General features: G+C 44.2%; 2 protein-coding genes across 9 annotated transcripts in view; one reads left to right on the top strand and one right to left on the bottom strand.

The window, feature by feature from the left end:
* Positions 1-7143: 7143 nt before the first annotated feature.
* LOC116842466 (GATA zinc finger domain-containing protein 14-like) lies at positions 7144-12310 on the top strand. Its single transcript, XM_032811719.1, has 4 exons — positions 7144-7353; positions 8898-9084; positions 9426-10895; positions 11239-12310. The coding sequence occupies exons 1-4, from the start codon at positions 7317-7319 to the stop codon at positions 11555-11557; spliced, it is 2013 nt and encodes a 670-aa protein (XP_032667610.1). The 5' UTR covers positions 7144-7316; the 3' UTR covers positions 11558-12310.
* A 561-nt stretch (positions 12311-12871) lies between these two features.
* LOC116842468 (carboxypeptidase M) overlaps positions 12872-17006 on the bottom strand; it is a 92713-nt gene continuing 88578 nt past the window's right edge. For all 8 annotated transcript variants that reach the window (XM_032811727.1, XM_032811728.1, XM_032811725.1 and 5 more), the window contains 4 exons: positions 15573-15868; positions 14531-14707; positions 13561-13653; positions 12872-13476 (listed from right to left, as the gene is read on the bottom strand). In XM_032811727.1, coding sequence (XP_032667618.1) covers positions 13285-13476; positions 13561-13653; positions 14531-14707; positions 15573-15868 — 758 coding nt within the window. In that variant the 3' untranslated portion in view covers positions 12872-13284. The remainder of the gene's footprint in view (positions 13477-13560; positions 13654-14530; positions 14708-15572; positions 15869-17006) is intronic.

The following is a 17006-nucleotide window of genomic DNA, read 5'->3' as shown; positions in this document are numbered from 1 at the left end:
ATATGGTAAATGAGTTATAATAGCGACGACTGCCGTCGTGTATTTATACTTTAGGTCAAATTGAGCAAAAAAGTCCTCTACCATTTTGCAAATAATCACATATATTTTTAATTATTAATCAAAGAAGATGAGTGCATTATCACGCAAAATCGTGCAATAATCTTCTTTAATTAATAATTAAAAATCTATGTGATTATTTGGAAAATGGTAGAGGACTTTTTTGTTCAATTTGACCTAAAGTATAAGTACACGACGGCAGTCGTCGCTATTATAACTCATTTACCATATCTTGCATGATCATTCATAAATTTTCTGCAATTAATATCTCGATAATTATTGCGAATATCGCAAAACGGTATAGGATTTTTATGTTTACCTCAACCTGTTCTACGTCCCCACAAAATGCCCGGAGGAGAGTGTGAGACACCCTGTAATATATTTATTTATTTATTATTACGAAAACTATGTTATTAATATCGTACATAATCGTATATAAATTATAATAATATAGCATATTACATTTTCCACCTTTCTTTATTCTAAACTACCTTTATAAAAATTGCCCCGGCTCTTTTGGCGGAACTATTAGGAAAGGAAAGCGACACTGAAGACTGATTAAGTCGTCCGACTGCCTTAATTTTGTTTGTCTAAATCGAACACAAGTTCGCCGGTTGCGTGGAGAAGTTCGGGGAATCGTCACAAAAGGATCGCAGTATTGTTGGCGAGCTCACACCTGCCGCGGATACGTTCCCGGCAAAAATCTCTGCACGCTTTCACTATCGCGAATCGAAGTGCGTGACAGGGGGACGGCCGTACATTCGGAAAAAAACGGGGAACTTGGTTCGTTTATTGGTCGTATCTCAAGGCTGACCTGCGGAAGATGCACAGCGGATCGGCCGCGCTGGCTCGCGCGCGCGGATGTGCGCCTGACGGAAGTCAGATGTACCCGCATACACTTAGCACCTTTCTGCATCCGCTTAAGTAAGAAGGAAACCTTGCGGCGAACACCTTGTTCGAGAGTCGGTCGACAATATTGAAACGCGCGGCGGTCACAGTTCGCGCGAGCGCCAACGGAAGCGCGTGTCTGCCGTTTTGCGCAACGCGTGTATTTTTAGAGGAGAGAAAGGTATCGAGAATCGTAACAATCGCGACGGAAACGTGTGCGTTTAATTACACGAAACTCGTTTCATTACTTCGGGCCGCAATAACAAACGTCGCAATAGTCACTCGTGGCGCTCGAGCAGCTAAATCAGAGATATCGCTTCGAGAGGAGACATTATTTCCTTCCGAGTAAAAAGAATCTCGTTTAAAATAGAGATATCAAACTTTTTGCTTTTTGATTGTTGCAGGTGAAGAGGTGAGAAGATCCTCTAGCTGTCTGGCCTTCCGTAAAGCAGGGTTCGGCATTGGTTGATTAAAATCTTAGGTGACTAAAGTCTATATTAATAATCGTTACTTGAAACTTGTCTCGGGTGAGATACTTAGATATTTATTCAGATCCAAGTTCTTCAGTTGAATTATAAAAAAATGTGACATTTATACCTGTAGATTCAACTGAAAAAATTCTCATCTAAATTGAAATCTGAGTATCTCACGTAAGATAAGTTTTAAGTAATGACTATTAATACGGGCCTAAAATAGTTAGTAAAGCAATAATAAAAATTAATAAATTATCATGCATATATAATCGTGAATAATTAAATCAACTGATAAAATTGATAAACGAAATTATTAATCGGACTTTTATTTACTTATACACTGAAATTAATAATTAATTTCATTAATCAATTATATTATTAATTATTACAATCACAAATAAGTTTAATTGGCATTATATCATAATCACAAATAATTTAATTGGTTGATGAAATTGATTATTAATCAATATTTAATCAATTACACATCAAAGTTTGATTAATGATTAATTTCCTCAGTCAATTAAATTATTTGCCATGTGTGACGATTAATTAATCTTGATTATGGATTTGCCAATTATTTCGGTCAAATAAGCTTTTAATCCACTGATGCTGTTACAAAGTGATTGATAGCAATAAGCCGTAGCCAAAGGAGTCGTACTCTGCGGAAGCATCAGCCAACGGCGTCGCCGCGAAAAAAATAGTTCACCGAGACCTCTGACCTTCCGCGCTTTCTCCGCGAGCACGTCGCGATCGGCGGTCCGTCGAAGGAATTGTCATGCTCTTTGAAATTCGCCGGTAATTCAATATCGGCAAGTCTGACCTTTAAATGGTACAAGCCGGTCGAACCGCGGAGAGACGCGGAGTTTAATAATTACCGATGAAAACGCGCGAGGAGATTGCCGCGAGCGAGAACGATCCAGGACGCGCTCGTCCGTTCGTTCGTCCAGGTCGTTCTCCTAATTATTCTCCGACTCGGAGAGTAATTCCACATGCCTAATGAGGTGAGGATTTGCGTTCCTCGGCGACGGGACTAATGACTTCTTCGTCGCAAAATCGCTCAGTCGAGCGAGCATCGCGCGTTACGGTGGCGCGGGACGCAGCACTTCTCGAATTAGGTTAAAATTTCGCGGTGGAAATTAATACGGAAATCGTTACGTGTCCCGCGTGTGGTCTCACACTTAGCCAGACTGACATGCGAAACTATTTCCTCGATGACGTACGGAATAATTCACGTGGCGATTTCTCAACCCTTCTCTTCTAATCCATGTATCCATATGTGATGTATCATCGCTGCAAATATCAGCTGGTACGGCTTGCAACATTCATGTAAATAAATGTGGAAGCCTTGATAAATAAGCAGAAAATTCTCGCGAGTAATCCCGACCTCAGGCGTCTTTTCAAGCTCCAAGTAATTTTCAAGACTCGCAATCCACGCGCGACGATCGTCGCTGCAAGTGTGAGTCGCGATTTGCGACATTCGAATAAATAAATGAATAAATAGGTAAACAAATAAGCTAACTAGTGGACCAGTAAACGATAAAGTACATAAAGTAAATATAGAAGCTTCTAGATAAAAAAGCAAGAAAATATCGCAAGTGATCTCAAGCGTCTCTCTAAGCTCGCGCAATTTTGAAGATTTGCGAATTCACATTATGTGAAATCTCTGCAAATGTGAGCTCGTACAATTTGCAATAAGTAAATATGGAAACCTTAATAAATACGTAGGAAGTTTTCTATCTAAAACTCAGGCGTCTTCTCAAGCTCGCAAATTCACGTGTCACATCTGCAAATGTCAGCCCGTACGCCACATAAACAAGTAAACAAATACAGAAACTTCGATAGATGAGCGGAACGTTTTTTTTGCGACGAACTCAAGCGTCTTTCTCTAAACAATTTTGAAGATTGGCAAATATCAAACCTTCAAAGAGTGTCTTCAAACGCTCACGGGAATGAGGTAAGAAACGATTCGCGAGGACACATCGCGTCCAATCGTCATTGCCGTGATTATCGTCATCGGCTATTACAGAGAGAATCCTTCCGTGTGTCGTTCGCTTTATCGTGCGCGAAATCAGCCGCTCGCGATCGCTCGCACACAAGCGTCCAGATTCACTGGAGGAGCACTTACGCCCACTCTCGCACCACGATGATTGCCTGTAGGTGCAAATATCGCTCCATCTACGAGCGAACCGAAGACAACTTTCGCCCTCCAAGGCTGAGAAGATTCCTCGCGGCGAGCTCATCGTGGCGCGCGTAATAGAGACGGACGGACGGACGCGCGGACGGTCATTGAAAAACGTAATGCTCGCGACTCGTTAATTACCCGTTACCACGTAGGCATGTACGTGGTGCTGTCGAAACGAGCCTCTAATAGGCAATGGATATATCGCGCATTAGACGAGAAGTGAAATTAAGCGAGCGCGATGTAGAATTAATGTCTACAAAACACGTTCGAGTAACTCGTTGGTTACGCGCGCCTTATCGTTCTCAATGGACGCGACGACGGGCCTCTGAAAGATAGAAAGGAAAAGAAAGAGATATGCATATTTAATATTAATTTATTCGCCTTGCGTTTTAATCAGGAGATCGCGGCTTTGCGTAGACACGTAATTCACGTAATATTCCGCATACTTACGAAACGATCCCCAGTTTGCATAATACATTAATATTAATTTCCATTTTAATTTTGGCGTTATCATCAATCCTAGACTGCTAGTGCGAGAAATAGCAGTTTATTAGTAGTATATTATTAATAGTTTATTATTAGGTTATTAGTAGGTTATTACGAATATGGAACCACTTTGATTCCCTCAATCGTTTTTCCACCTGCACTTTGCCTTAACGTTTTCAATCATTTTATTACACAGAGAGAGAAGGAAAATATCAATTACAAACATTCTTTTTATTAAGTTGTTATTCCAAGTGTAGGTCAAGGACTAACATTGGCAATCTATATGAAAAATTCAAAAAAATGCATACTGCATTGAAATAAATGTCATTTGCTTCAGGTATCTCATAAGTTTATATATCTGCAAATCTATCATAAGTTCATCATATAAGCATTAAAATTATTCAAGATTCCTGAATTCTGAAGTAAGAGTTTAGCATTTCTATCAAGAATATTAAACTAAAACAAAAATTCAACTTGTTCACTACACAAAGACAAATTGACTCTTTTCTCTTGGTGAAGTTTTATAATATTCTTGTAAAGAGAACAAATTTCTCTTATAAACACACGAAAACTGAGCTTTTCTAAAACTTGTGAATGAGTATATATTTCCAAGCTATTATAAAGAAAATATTTCTCGTTGAAGGTAATCATTACTTGAAAGAAAGAAATCCAACTGTGCAATCGTTTTTCTTAGTAGAAGAATATTATTTTTTAGGGTTAATGCAATTGCAGTCACCTTTTTCGAAATTCAAGGATGGAAAGTACAACGAGAAAACGATTGTGCGTTCCTCAGATTCCAAGATATCCACGAAGCATTTTCTCTCTCTCTCTCTCTCTTTCTCTCTTGGTCTTTCTTTTAAGGTAATCCACCGACGCGCTGCAGGATGCGAGACAGGCAGAATTGCGAAATTTCGATTGTCGAGGTACGACCTCGATCTTCGTGCGGCGGCAAGTGAATCGTGCCACGTGACTCTTGCTCGTAGGACAAACTCCTCGCGTGCTCTTTGGTCTCCTCTTCTCGTGTTGCAGCTTTGCTTCGCGATTTCGACCCACGGAAGCGACATTATGAGCTTCGCCGGGGCCGATCGACGCGGTCTCACATTATAACGCGAACCCGTCGATCGAGACCCGGATTTCTATTCCTCGCCTTCGCGCTCACGACATCGCTCGTCCGTTGACCGTTCGGCTGTCGCTAATTGTCCGAGGTTGCACGTCGCCGAGGTATCAGAGAAACTCACGGGAAAGCGGGTACGTGCGCGGAGATCAGCGGGATGCCGAAAAGTCACTCGTCGGGAGGGGGGCGCCTAAGAACGCGCCGAAGAATCTCGTCCGCGCGCACGTCCGTGCAATCCTCCGTGCAATTACCCGGCAAACATCGGCCGGCTATTTCAAGTATCTAATATCGTTAGAACGCGATCCCGGATAATGGAAGGAGACCCGCTCGGACGATTCCGCGGCGATCCGAGCGTTCTAACGACGCGCCATTCTTGCGCTCCTCCGCTTCTCGATGCTGGAATGCAGCAGCGCCGAGCACTCCTTGGATGCACCCTCCGCGGCGCGGCGGAGTGCAACGAGTCCGCGATCTCGCTGGCAAAGGCCACCGAGCGACCGGTCACGCCAAACTTAGAGCGCCAGGTAGACGAGGCTCGTTTCCATCCGCGAGAAATTCGCGAGAGGCGCGAAGCGCAGAGCGAGCTTGCGTCCGCGGCGCTAAGCCACACTCGCATTCGAGAGCTCGCTTCGACTCGCGCGCGATTGCGATCATTGTCGCCGAGAGGATCTCTCTCTCTCTTTCTCTTTTTCTGCTTTCTTTTCTATCTCCACTCAAGCCAAAGGCGATGTTATCTAACGCCGCGCCCTCCAACGATGATTCAATGCAAAACGCAACTTTCTTCTGCCGCGCCACACGGCGCTCATTTCGTCCATGAAAGCGACGAGTCGCGAAGATGAACGGCTGGCCGAACGAAAATAGACGATGTATTGTCGAATGAAAGACATTCATCGTCCCACACGGTGTACTCACGACGTCGTCATGTACCTAAACAGCACAAGGCATCCCAGAATCATCCTGGGATCCAAAACGCCGAGAGAGTCCTGAGTATATATCTACACGGAGAAAATATGAAAAATAGACGAAAAAGGGCCTATACAATTTTCTCACGGTGTATATAATAGCGACATTTACTACGTTCTTTAGCAAGATAGACTTTTCTGATAGTTTGTCTCTGTTCTACTAGAAACATAGTTAAATTGACAAGACATTTGAAAAAAGTATTATAATAATATTCTCTCCTGAATATATCTTGAACATCTTGAGCTATCTTAATATCTCCTCTTCTACCAATATTTTCCTGATAACGATATCTCGTCCCTATTTCCCTCTCTTTCCCTTGACATCTCCTTCGTAAATAAGTCTCAACGTGAACGCGCTGCATCTTTCTGCAAACGGCAATCGCGCAATGTTCGCGAAGCCGCCTACCGCGACCGTCGTTATCCTTGACGACTCTCCAAACGGAAAGGCACGGCAACCTTAAGGTTCTACGCAGAAAGAAATCGCGATTTTTCCGCCATGACGAGCTCTTCCGCGCGCGATCACACGGGCGACACAATGATTGCGCGGGGGGCGACCACCTACGTTAATATGCATCGCACAAGGAGAACTCATTGCGCCTGACCAGGACGGACGATGATGCCTGGCTTTCCCGCGTTTCTCTTCGACAGTCGCCTACCTGGCCGCCCCACCCTCCGCGAAGCGTGCAAAATGTGTAAGCTACACGGGAGTCATCCGCGGTATGCGCGTACCCACGTTACACGTATAACACGCGCCGTCCTCGCGACGACGATCCGTGCGCGGATCGTCATCGCCCGCGGCGCCTTCGCCAGGCTGGCGAACAGAGCCCGGTTGCGAGTCCAGGTGACGTAACAAGAGAGACGTTACGTTCCGCAGGCACGTTCTCCCGCGCGATCCACGACGAGAAGGGGCCCCCATCCCCAGCCGCTGCATCGTGGCTCACCCGCAGCCCCATCCTCGCCCCCGGAAAGCGTCTTCGGCGCGTCGCGGCTCTCCTCTTCTCGGCCGAGGCGTTCTCCACGGCGGCCGCAGTCGCGTCCAACGGGTCCCATCGCGCAGGTAACAAACGCGGGCAGCGTGCCGATCAGAACGTCGCAGCCGAGCGAGTCCGGAGAGAAGAGAGCCGTCCAAGTCAGCCGGGAGTCCCAAAGGGAGCGACATGGAGTTCACGAGACGATGCCTCGCCCTAATCTCGGGTACGTGTATCGTTCGACACACCGTGGATCTCTCGATCGAGTGGATTGCGAATCGAGTCGGTTTGTTTCTAGGGAGCGACTGTATCTTATGGAATTGATCTTGTGCTAGGGGGGTACACGGGGTACAGGTGTCGGGGGCGCGCGGTGTCTCCATAGAATTTCGATTTTCCCGGTTTCTCGCGCGGATGTGTCTCTTGGGACAGACGGAAATCGAGGCAGGAAATCGCGCGATTTTAATCTGTTCTCGTGGAAATGGAAAGTGACGAGAGTCGACGGTAAGAAGGCAGCGAAATTTGTCATCTCCTCAAAATTAAAAGTATCGTTGTATTCTTGCCATCGGTTTCTGTCACTTTTTTATTTTCAGTTTTATAGTCGGCTGCAAAGAAGACTACTAAGTGAGAGTGGAGAAATGAAAAGTAGGGTGGAACACCCAAATGTTGACATCCCCCTTAGTCATTAATATTCTAGAAATCGATTTTTTCTTGCGGCTTGTTTATAGTTTTAGTTGTAAAGATCTCTTTTGAAATCAGATTTTTCTAAAATGTCAATGACTAAGGGGATGTCAATAACTGGGTGTTTCACCCCATCGTTGTCTTCTTATCGCTGACTGTGAAACCGCAAGTGGAAAATGACAGAAATCGACAGAGTTAGAAGAGAGCGACACTTTTGACTTTTGAAAAGGAAATGTAAAGTAAAATACCAGGTTATTGACATCCCCCTTAGTCATTGACACCAGAAACACTTGGTTTCCTTGCATCTAACGACACTTATTCGCGGTTTTAGTTGTGAAAATTTCTTTTAGAATTATAAGTTTCTCTAAAATGTCAATGATTATATAATGGAGTATCAATAATGTGTTTCATCTTATCGCTGTCTTCTTGCCGCTGACTGTGAAGTCGAAAATAGAAAGTGACAGGAATTGGCGACATTTATCATCTTCAAAATCAGAAGTGTCGTCTCACCGTCGATCTTTACTACTTTATTACTTTCGGTTTCATAGTCGACTGCAAGAAGATAGCGGCATTTTTTATTTCTGCACGTGAAAAGTATCGTCGTCTTCTTCGTTCCGCCGATTTCACCCTTTCCCCTAGACGAACGAAGAGTTTTGCGAAAGTTTTGGACGGATTCGCGATTTATCAGTGGACACTGAAGTGTTTGGCACGCTTTGGAAGATCGCCGGGCGATAGCTTCTCTTCTTATTTAAAGCACGTCCGTAGAAATCGACGGTACACTTTCGATGGGAACAATCCCCGTGCGTGCGGTTACGACTGCATGAATATCCATGCTCTTTTATGCATACGGATGCCCCGCGTTAGAAAGGTGCATCGACACATCCGCCAGGACTATCTCCTCTGGATCTTCGCGATCCGGGAAAAGAGCTCGCCGCTCTCGTGAGTTTGGCGAACGGCCCAGCGAAGATCGACGGGTTGATCGAACGTGATCCACCGGCGGATCTCCCCACAAACCGCGGATCCCATAAAAAATACATTAACGCGCGAGGTGCAAGAAATTCTTCCTTTCCTTAAAGTTGCTTTGCGTTTCAGTGGGAGTGCTATGGAGTTGCGTACTGGGTCTCCAGCGGCCTCCGCCGAGATACTCTCAGCAGTACATGCCGGAGACCTCGTTCAACTGTCGCAACAAGATCGTCGGCAGCTATTACGCGGACCCTGAAACTGACTGCCAAGTCTTTCACGTCTGCGTCTCCGTAGCCGGATCTATCCAGGATTACAAGTGAGTGCGGGCAAATCCCCATTGAGACGCGACAAAAGATTTTTCTTCAAGCTTACCAAACTGTTTGATGCATCAGTTCGGATGATCGCGAGTTTTCTCTATTTAGAAGTGTTCCAGTCAAAAAGTTCAATAAGAAAAATGTCAAAATTCGCATATTGTTCGTTTTGAATAATTTTGAATCACAATTTTGATATACACTGAGAAAAAAATACTTGAACATTTATTTGTGAGAGACATGAAGTTTCTTTGCAGAAATAACTTTTATATCTTTCACAATTAAATGTTCAAGTATTTCTTTTTTTAGTGTAATATTTTATACTGACGTTTGTTCACACACTCAGGTTCCTGTGCCCCAACGACACCGCCTTCGACCAGGAGAGCCAAACCTGCGCGGACTGGTACGACGTGGACTGCGAGGCCGCGACCCTCTACTACGCGAGCGACAACTTCGATCTGTACAGAATCGGTTCGGGCCTGGAATCCGTGCACTACGACCATCTGCGCAGCGACGCCGAACCGCAGGATCATCTTCAGCGCAGCGAGACGAGCGACGCGGTTCGTTCCTCGGCGAACGCAGTCAACCGGGTGTCCTCGTCGAGCTACAACAACAACAACAACAACAACAATAACAATAACAATAATCGTGATTTGCTGCGAGGTAGCAGCAGCAGCAATTTCTACAACAGAAACGGCAAAGAGGACGACTACGAGACCGACAAGTCGTACAAGGAAGAAGCGGGTCAAGATACCAAGAAGAAAGGCGGCATCAGGAAGGTCAGCAGGAAGCAGCCGTACAACGCGAACGGCAACTACTCGCCGCCCAGCAGCACGTCGGCGCCGGTCGCATCCGGTCAGAACAATTACAACGGCAATTACTACAACAGCAACGCGTACAACCATCAACAACAACAACAACAACAACAACAACAACGCCAACCCACGACGACGTACGTCTCGTCCACAACCGCGCGCCCTCAAGAGAGCTACAACAGAAACCAGAACGCACCGAGGTACAACACGCCGTCGTCCACTTATCGACCCAGCACCACGTACCAGGACACGTTCAACAGTTACCAGTCGCCCAGCACCACCAGCCGCACCACCGCCTACAACGTCTACAGCGCGAACGCGAACTACAACCAGCAGAACACCGGCTCCTTCGCCCAGGTCACGACGTCGAGACCGAGCAGCTACAGCCCGAAGAACAACTATCAGACCTACGGTCAGTTGCCGCAGTCCACCACCGCCCAGCCGAGCACCAACTACCAGAACATCGACTACACCAACTATCAGCAGAGGAGCTACAGCAATATCCAGCGTGGAACCAACAACGGCAACGTCTACCAGTCCACCACGGCCGCCTCCACCGTGTACGACAATTACAGCAACAATAATAATAATAACAATCAGTACAGACCAGCCACGTCCACCAGGCAGGACCTCGCCCAGACCACCGCGAAGTACTTCGTGAGCAACAGCTACTCGCCCACCACGTATAGCCCAGCGACGAAGAAATACGTGAGCGGGGACAGCGCCGTCGCGCAGACCGCTCTGAGGAACAACGACAATCAGTACTACGATAAGAACAGCCAGGCGGTCAAGCCCTCGACGCAGTATTACGACAGCACAAAAACGCCCAAGAAGGCGACTCAGTACAACAATTATGACGGCGCGAGCGGCGGCAAGTCGTACTACATCGAGACCAGCACCGGCAGCTTCGACCTCGCGAGATCCTCCGTCGGAATCGGCTTCAGCCCCGCGAGTATCAACCACCTCGCCGAGTCGCCGAGGACGACCACGCCGGTGCCCAGGTAGAGAGATCTTCGCTCGCGATAACTTCGGATCACAATAGTGAAGTAATCTTTAGAGAAATTTCAACTGAGATATCGTGGACAGATAACTTGAGATCGTTGTGGAAATCTCTCGGAAGAAAATTACGGCCCGAAGAGTCGTATTTTCCAATAACGGTGACCTCTCGAGGAACCTTTGCGTACCTTGGATCACATTTTCTCGTCTCTGTAAAGTCAATTGCCAGCTAAGCGTGCGATAAAAAGTATTATTACTGTTATCATTATTCTCAATTGTTAAGTAACTTGCTGAATGCTTTGCCGTCGAAGGCAGCTCGGAAGTAACGGCTCTCTGTTCTCGTCACAGGCGATCCTCCAGCGCCACCACTTACAACCCGAACACCTTCAACTCCGGCGCTCAAAGGACCGGCCAGCCGACGACGACGCCACGGGGAGTCACTTACGTCAGCGGTTCCGCGAGACCGTTCTCATCGACGACCAGGTTACCCAGCAGCAGTGGCGGCAACGGCGGCAGCGGCACCAGCACGACGACGCGACCGAAGTCGGGCAAGAAGAACGACTACGATTACGCGTATTATGATAACGCGGGCGGCTTGGAGTACGACGGCGTCGACCTCGAGCACGTCACCAGCAACAAGGAATCCACGAAGATCGCGAGGAATTAGATTCTCGTAATAATAATAACAATAATATACATGTATACCGCGTCGCGAATTCCTTGGAGCTCGTGTGTCCGTGTGTGGTGCTACAAATCTTATCTTCCGTCGCTTTCCGCCCTTTCCTTTCGGCGACACCACACCGGTCGATTCGAACGGCCGAAGCGAGGCGTTTCCAAGGGATTCCGACAAGCTCGTATCGTAAATTATCACTTATCAGTAGCCAGTCGCTGTCAAAATCGGTCTTCGATTAAGAACGCATGTGAAGACGGAGGGGGAAGTGTTGACAAATATTGAATACCGATTTTGAGAGGAAAATCGTCGATCGATCCGCTTAAAACGCGCATACGGCGGCTCTCCCGGCGTCACTAACGCATCGTTTTGTCGTCAGTATTTTAGGGTAATTGTTTTCGTGCGTGTTTGTTTAATGACGCGCTTGACGCGCGCGCACACAGCATTCGCGCAGCGAGCGTCGTGCTGTCGTGACAAAGTGCGAAACGAGAAATTTCATCGGTTCATCTCTCTCCTTTTATATCTCTCGTCGCGTGAAGGAAAATTTCTCGAGATAACCGACCATTGATTGTATATTTCGGTGATCGATGTTGAGTTGTTGAAATTCGTCGCGTCTCTTGCACTTGCGAGCGTCGAAGGAGGTCCGCGCGAAACGTGATGCGTAAGAGATTGTTTTATTATTTGCGTCCTGAAAGATATGCGTACTGAGTGTATATATTTCATAACTATTTTAATTAGAAAAAGCATTAAGTGGCGTGTTTCATTACTTCCTCGATGACAGCCTCCTGTAAATCTTCCCTGCTGCACGCATTACCTATCGAATTTTCACGTATAACATTGATATCCTCAAATAACGTGTTTTTTTTTTTAATAAGCGTGATTTCGGGAATTACCTATTGGATTTTTCGATTTGCGTCATGCGAATCTTTCTTACGAACCCTGAGATAAAAATATCTAAACATTTATTTGTGAGATGCAAAGTTTATATTTCACAAAAATAAGCCTCATTTTATAGAAATACACTTCATATCCCATAGAAAAATTTTCAAACATTTTTTCTCAGTGAATGCAAGAAAAAATAAATATTTGAAAACTTATTTATAGGATATAAAGTTGATTCACAGAAATAAATTGTACTTCACAGAAATAGATTTTACTCTTTCTGTATTCCACAAATAAATTTTCAAGTATTTCTTCTCAGCGCGCGAGAGGGGAAAGTCTCATGATTATCGGGAATAATTACAGCGCTAATTACGACCGACCATCCTTCGCCACTTAACATTAACATTCGGACAATCTATAAAAACTGTGTGTTGTGATAATTTATATAATTTATTATTATCCGGTCATTTCGCAAATATGTGATCGTCCTCCACGCACACATTTACACGACGCGGCAATATCATACATGTATAAATACAACGCAAAGCACACTTACTGTACAACGCGTACATTTTCGGCGGGTATACATATAAATACTTTATCATTTAGAGATTATATATCAAACATAACACGCGCGTGCAACAGTAGTTTAGACTACGCGGCATCGTTTGGCAGTATCTTGCCGATCAATCGGACGACGATTAGCTCGCGCTCATCGACTCTCGTGATTGAAGACGCTAAAACTCATCGAGCCGAGTCGCAATTTATATTTGAACTCGCGACTATAATATAGTTGAAATAAATAATTGGATATGCCGGGGTGTAGCTCGCGGGACTACAAACTATCCGAAGAGATTGGTAACGAAGGTATTGAATCCGTTGCTGAGAGACGAGAAAATGCCGCTGTTTGCGTCGGCCGCGGTGTTGACGCCCGACTGCGGCCGGTAATGTAATGTGTGGTCTCGGTGCGGATAAGGTCTGCCGCCGGGATTGCCGTTATATAAAACGGATCCACTTTCCTCGTCATACTGTCTCTGTTCCGTGTGAAAAAAGGGAATTAATCGGCTTTTATGTAAGAAAACACGATATACTTGCTCGCCCGTTTAGGTATCACTTACTTTCGTCGAGTAGAGCGTAACATTGAGGAGCGTCGGGTGTTGCTCGATTACCACAAATTCCACTTCACGTGGTATATATCCGCTCGAGAATACCTGCGGCACATAATAAACATATCAGAAAGCACTCAGGACGGCGTAGCGGATGGGCGTCGCGGCGAATTTTTGATCTCGTCGGGCTTCATCGAGTTCGAGCGAAACTCGAACTGCGTGAAACGACGTCGGAAATCTCCGCCGTGATATCGTGATGAAATGGTGAAAATTCAGTGGTGCGCTGTTTAAACCTCCGCATATAATCATATCTTTTGAAATATACAGTACAATCTAGATCTGTCAGACTCGGGCAACTTTGAACTATCGTAACTTTGTTGTATGAACAGTTCAATATTTTTCGACACATTTTTTCTTCCAGATATGTAGAAAAGACTGTTATAAGATAGTAGCACGATAAAATCAAAATCTGCAAACGGATTTTCGCTATTTTGAAATTTTTTAGAATATACAGTGTAATCTATCAAACTCGGTCAACTTTAAACTGCCATAACTTTGTGGAAATCGATATTTTTGGATATATTTTTTCTTCCAGAGATATAAAAAAGTTTCAATTATAAGATAATAGCGCGATAAAATCAAGATTTGCAAACAGGTTTTCGCTATTTTGAAACTTTCCGGAACATACAGTATAATCTAGGTTTGTCGGGTAATTTTGAACTGTTATAACTTTGTTAAAAATCGATATTTTTGAATATATTTTCTTTTCTAGAGATATAGAAAAGTTTCTACTACAAGATAGTGGAGTAAATAAAGTTAAGACTTACAAATTTTTGCGCTATTTCGAAATTTTCCCGGATTCTTTAAGAAAGTTGGTGAGTGATTGAATATTCGTTCGAGTCTCACAGACCTGACATTGCAGGCGGAAGATTAATTCGCAGCGCGTTTCATGCACGCAAACGATAGTGGAATATTGACATACCTCTAACTTATACATGCCCGGTAATAAGATCCTCCAAAATTCGCCATACTTGGTCGTCGAGAAACTGACGTCTCGCGACTTCACTTTGACGGACGCTCTCTCGATGGGATTGCCGTTCTCGTCGATGACGAAGCCGTGAACACCTCTGTGAGCTTCCGCCAGAAACTTGATCAGGGACTAAAGAGATGGTAAAGTGCGGTATCGGTAAGCTCTTTGAGTTAGTTACACACATATACGCTCATCCTGAGAGTGATCCACTGAGAAAAAAGTACTCAATATTTACGACGGTTATCGCATTATTTTTGTGACAAGTGTTATTGTAATTATTGATAATCACTCTGTATGCATCTAGCTATACTGAAAAAATATTATAGTTTTTTTTTCATATAAATTCTTTTCAACTTTACTTGTTTCTAGTAGTGTAGGAATAAACTGTCATTAAAGAGAGAGTCTTGCTAAGAAACACAATAAACTTCATGGCTAGAAACATGGCAAATATTTTAATATAACACATTTCAGTTTTTAAAAATAAATAGTACGAATGAAAGAAAAAGATAGTTAATTAAATTAATTGTAAAATTGAATTAAATTAATTGTCAACCTATTCTACGAAATTTTTACTATAAAATTCTCTCCGCGTATTGTTACTTTTTTTGTTAGAACAACGATAAAAAGATATAATTGGTCCCGAAATTGATCTTAAATTTAGTTAAATTAATCGAGACGACTAATTTCAGACAATAATCTTAAAAAGAGACTTTCTCTCAGTGTGCCATCGTGTGTCATCAATATTATGTTAATCCATTTGCGTCACAAGCGGTTGCATTCCTTCACATTTCGCCCGGCCATCGCGGAAGCGGACATAGCCGCGCACAATCGAGACTAGATCGAATCACAAAAATCGTGTGTTTTCGATCCGTTTTCTCACTTTTGATGTCGATCTACTAAAGAAAAACTTGAATGAAACAAAGTATATCTTTCAAATCTTCTAATGACGCAAATGGGTTCAACAATCGATTCATTATTCCCGTTGAGCCCTCACCGCTCGATTCTCCTCCCAGTAATGCCGCAGATCCGAGGCCGGCGGATACTTGCAGCAAGACAACTCTAAGGTGATCTCCATACATCCGTTCCACACGTAGTTGAAGTCTTGCATGCCGCCGGTGAGCGGATACCACTCGGCGCCGTTGGTGATGCCGCGTTTAAACGCGGGCTGAGAGGGCGAGCACGCTAATCCCCGATACATAGAGCCATGGTTTCGCGAATACGTGAGCGACAAGTGCTGAAACACGTCGTCATCCGGCGAGACACTCGGCGTCGATGTAAAACTCTGAAACACTACTCTCTCTATATGACACTGTTACTGTTTCAACGGCGAAACTTGTCTGTCCCCGGCAACATGTGAGCATGATTGTGTGCGCGATCTATCGTATTCTTACGTATGTATCTCTTGCACGGGCGCGTGCATTAAATGACTAAAACTATCATGCGTTTTGGACGAGCCGTTGGTGATTCTGGCAGGTCAATGTTCGCTCTATCCTACACGGAGAGAAAAATGCTGTTGTAGAATTGGCCAAAGCAAGTAACGAATCTTCTTTATTCACTGGCAATATTATAGAGATTTACGCTCGAAACTATGTTGAAACTGTGATACATTAGTTTTAACCCATTACAATGTTGGGCTCGTGAGATCCAAGCGAATATCGCCACCAACTTTCGTAAAGAGCGCGGGAAAATTTCAAAATAGCGCAAATCTTTTTGTAGATTTTAACTTTATTGAGCTACTATCTTATCTAGATGATTTCTTATATTTCTGGGAAAAAATATCTTCAAAAATATTGATTTTTCAACAAAGTTAGTTCAACATTGCTTCTCTCAGCTCGACGGATCTAGATTATACTACATGTAACGAAAAATTTCAAAATAGCGTAAACTTGTTTATAGATTTTTACTTTATTTACTCTACTATCTTATAGTAGAGGTTTTTCTGTATCTCTGTAAGAAAAAATGTGCCCAAAAATATTGATTGTCAACAAAATTATGATAGCTCAAAATTGTTCAGCTTTGACAGACTCAGAAAATTGTATTTAGGCGCGCGGAGCGCATTGCTATAGAATGAAGAAGATTTATTCCAATCGTGAGCAATTCTATTGAATCAACAGCAATTCTTTTTCCATGTGCAGAGTACATCGCTTGTTGAGCATCACATCATTCAGATCGCGTCATTCCGAAGCCGTGGCGGGAGGATGATTCTCAACGGGCTGCGTTAACGGAGATTGATGAGGAGTATGCGTGTGTCGTGGCAAGAGACGAACGAGGTATTATAATCGCAGAGACATGCCGAATGATAACCGTCGTATTAACCGTAGACCTTATCATTTACACTTTTCAGGCGAGTGACGTTATTCTAGAACGAATGTTTTCTGTCGTGTCTGGACGCAGATGATCCAGCAACTGACTGTCGCTGTTTCGTCCT

Source organism: Odontomachus brunneus, unplaced genomic scaffold (genome assembly GCF_010583005.1).
Source record: "Odontomachus brunneus isolate Ranch 3 - 2012 unplaced genomic scaffold, Obru_v1 Obru_scaffold_025, whole genome shotgun sequence".
Taxonomy (NCBI): Eukaryota; Metazoa; Arthropoda; class Insecta; order Hymenoptera; family Formicidae; genus Odontomachus; species Odontomachus brunneus.
This window is presented reverse-complemented; position numbering and strand designations above follow the sequence as displayed.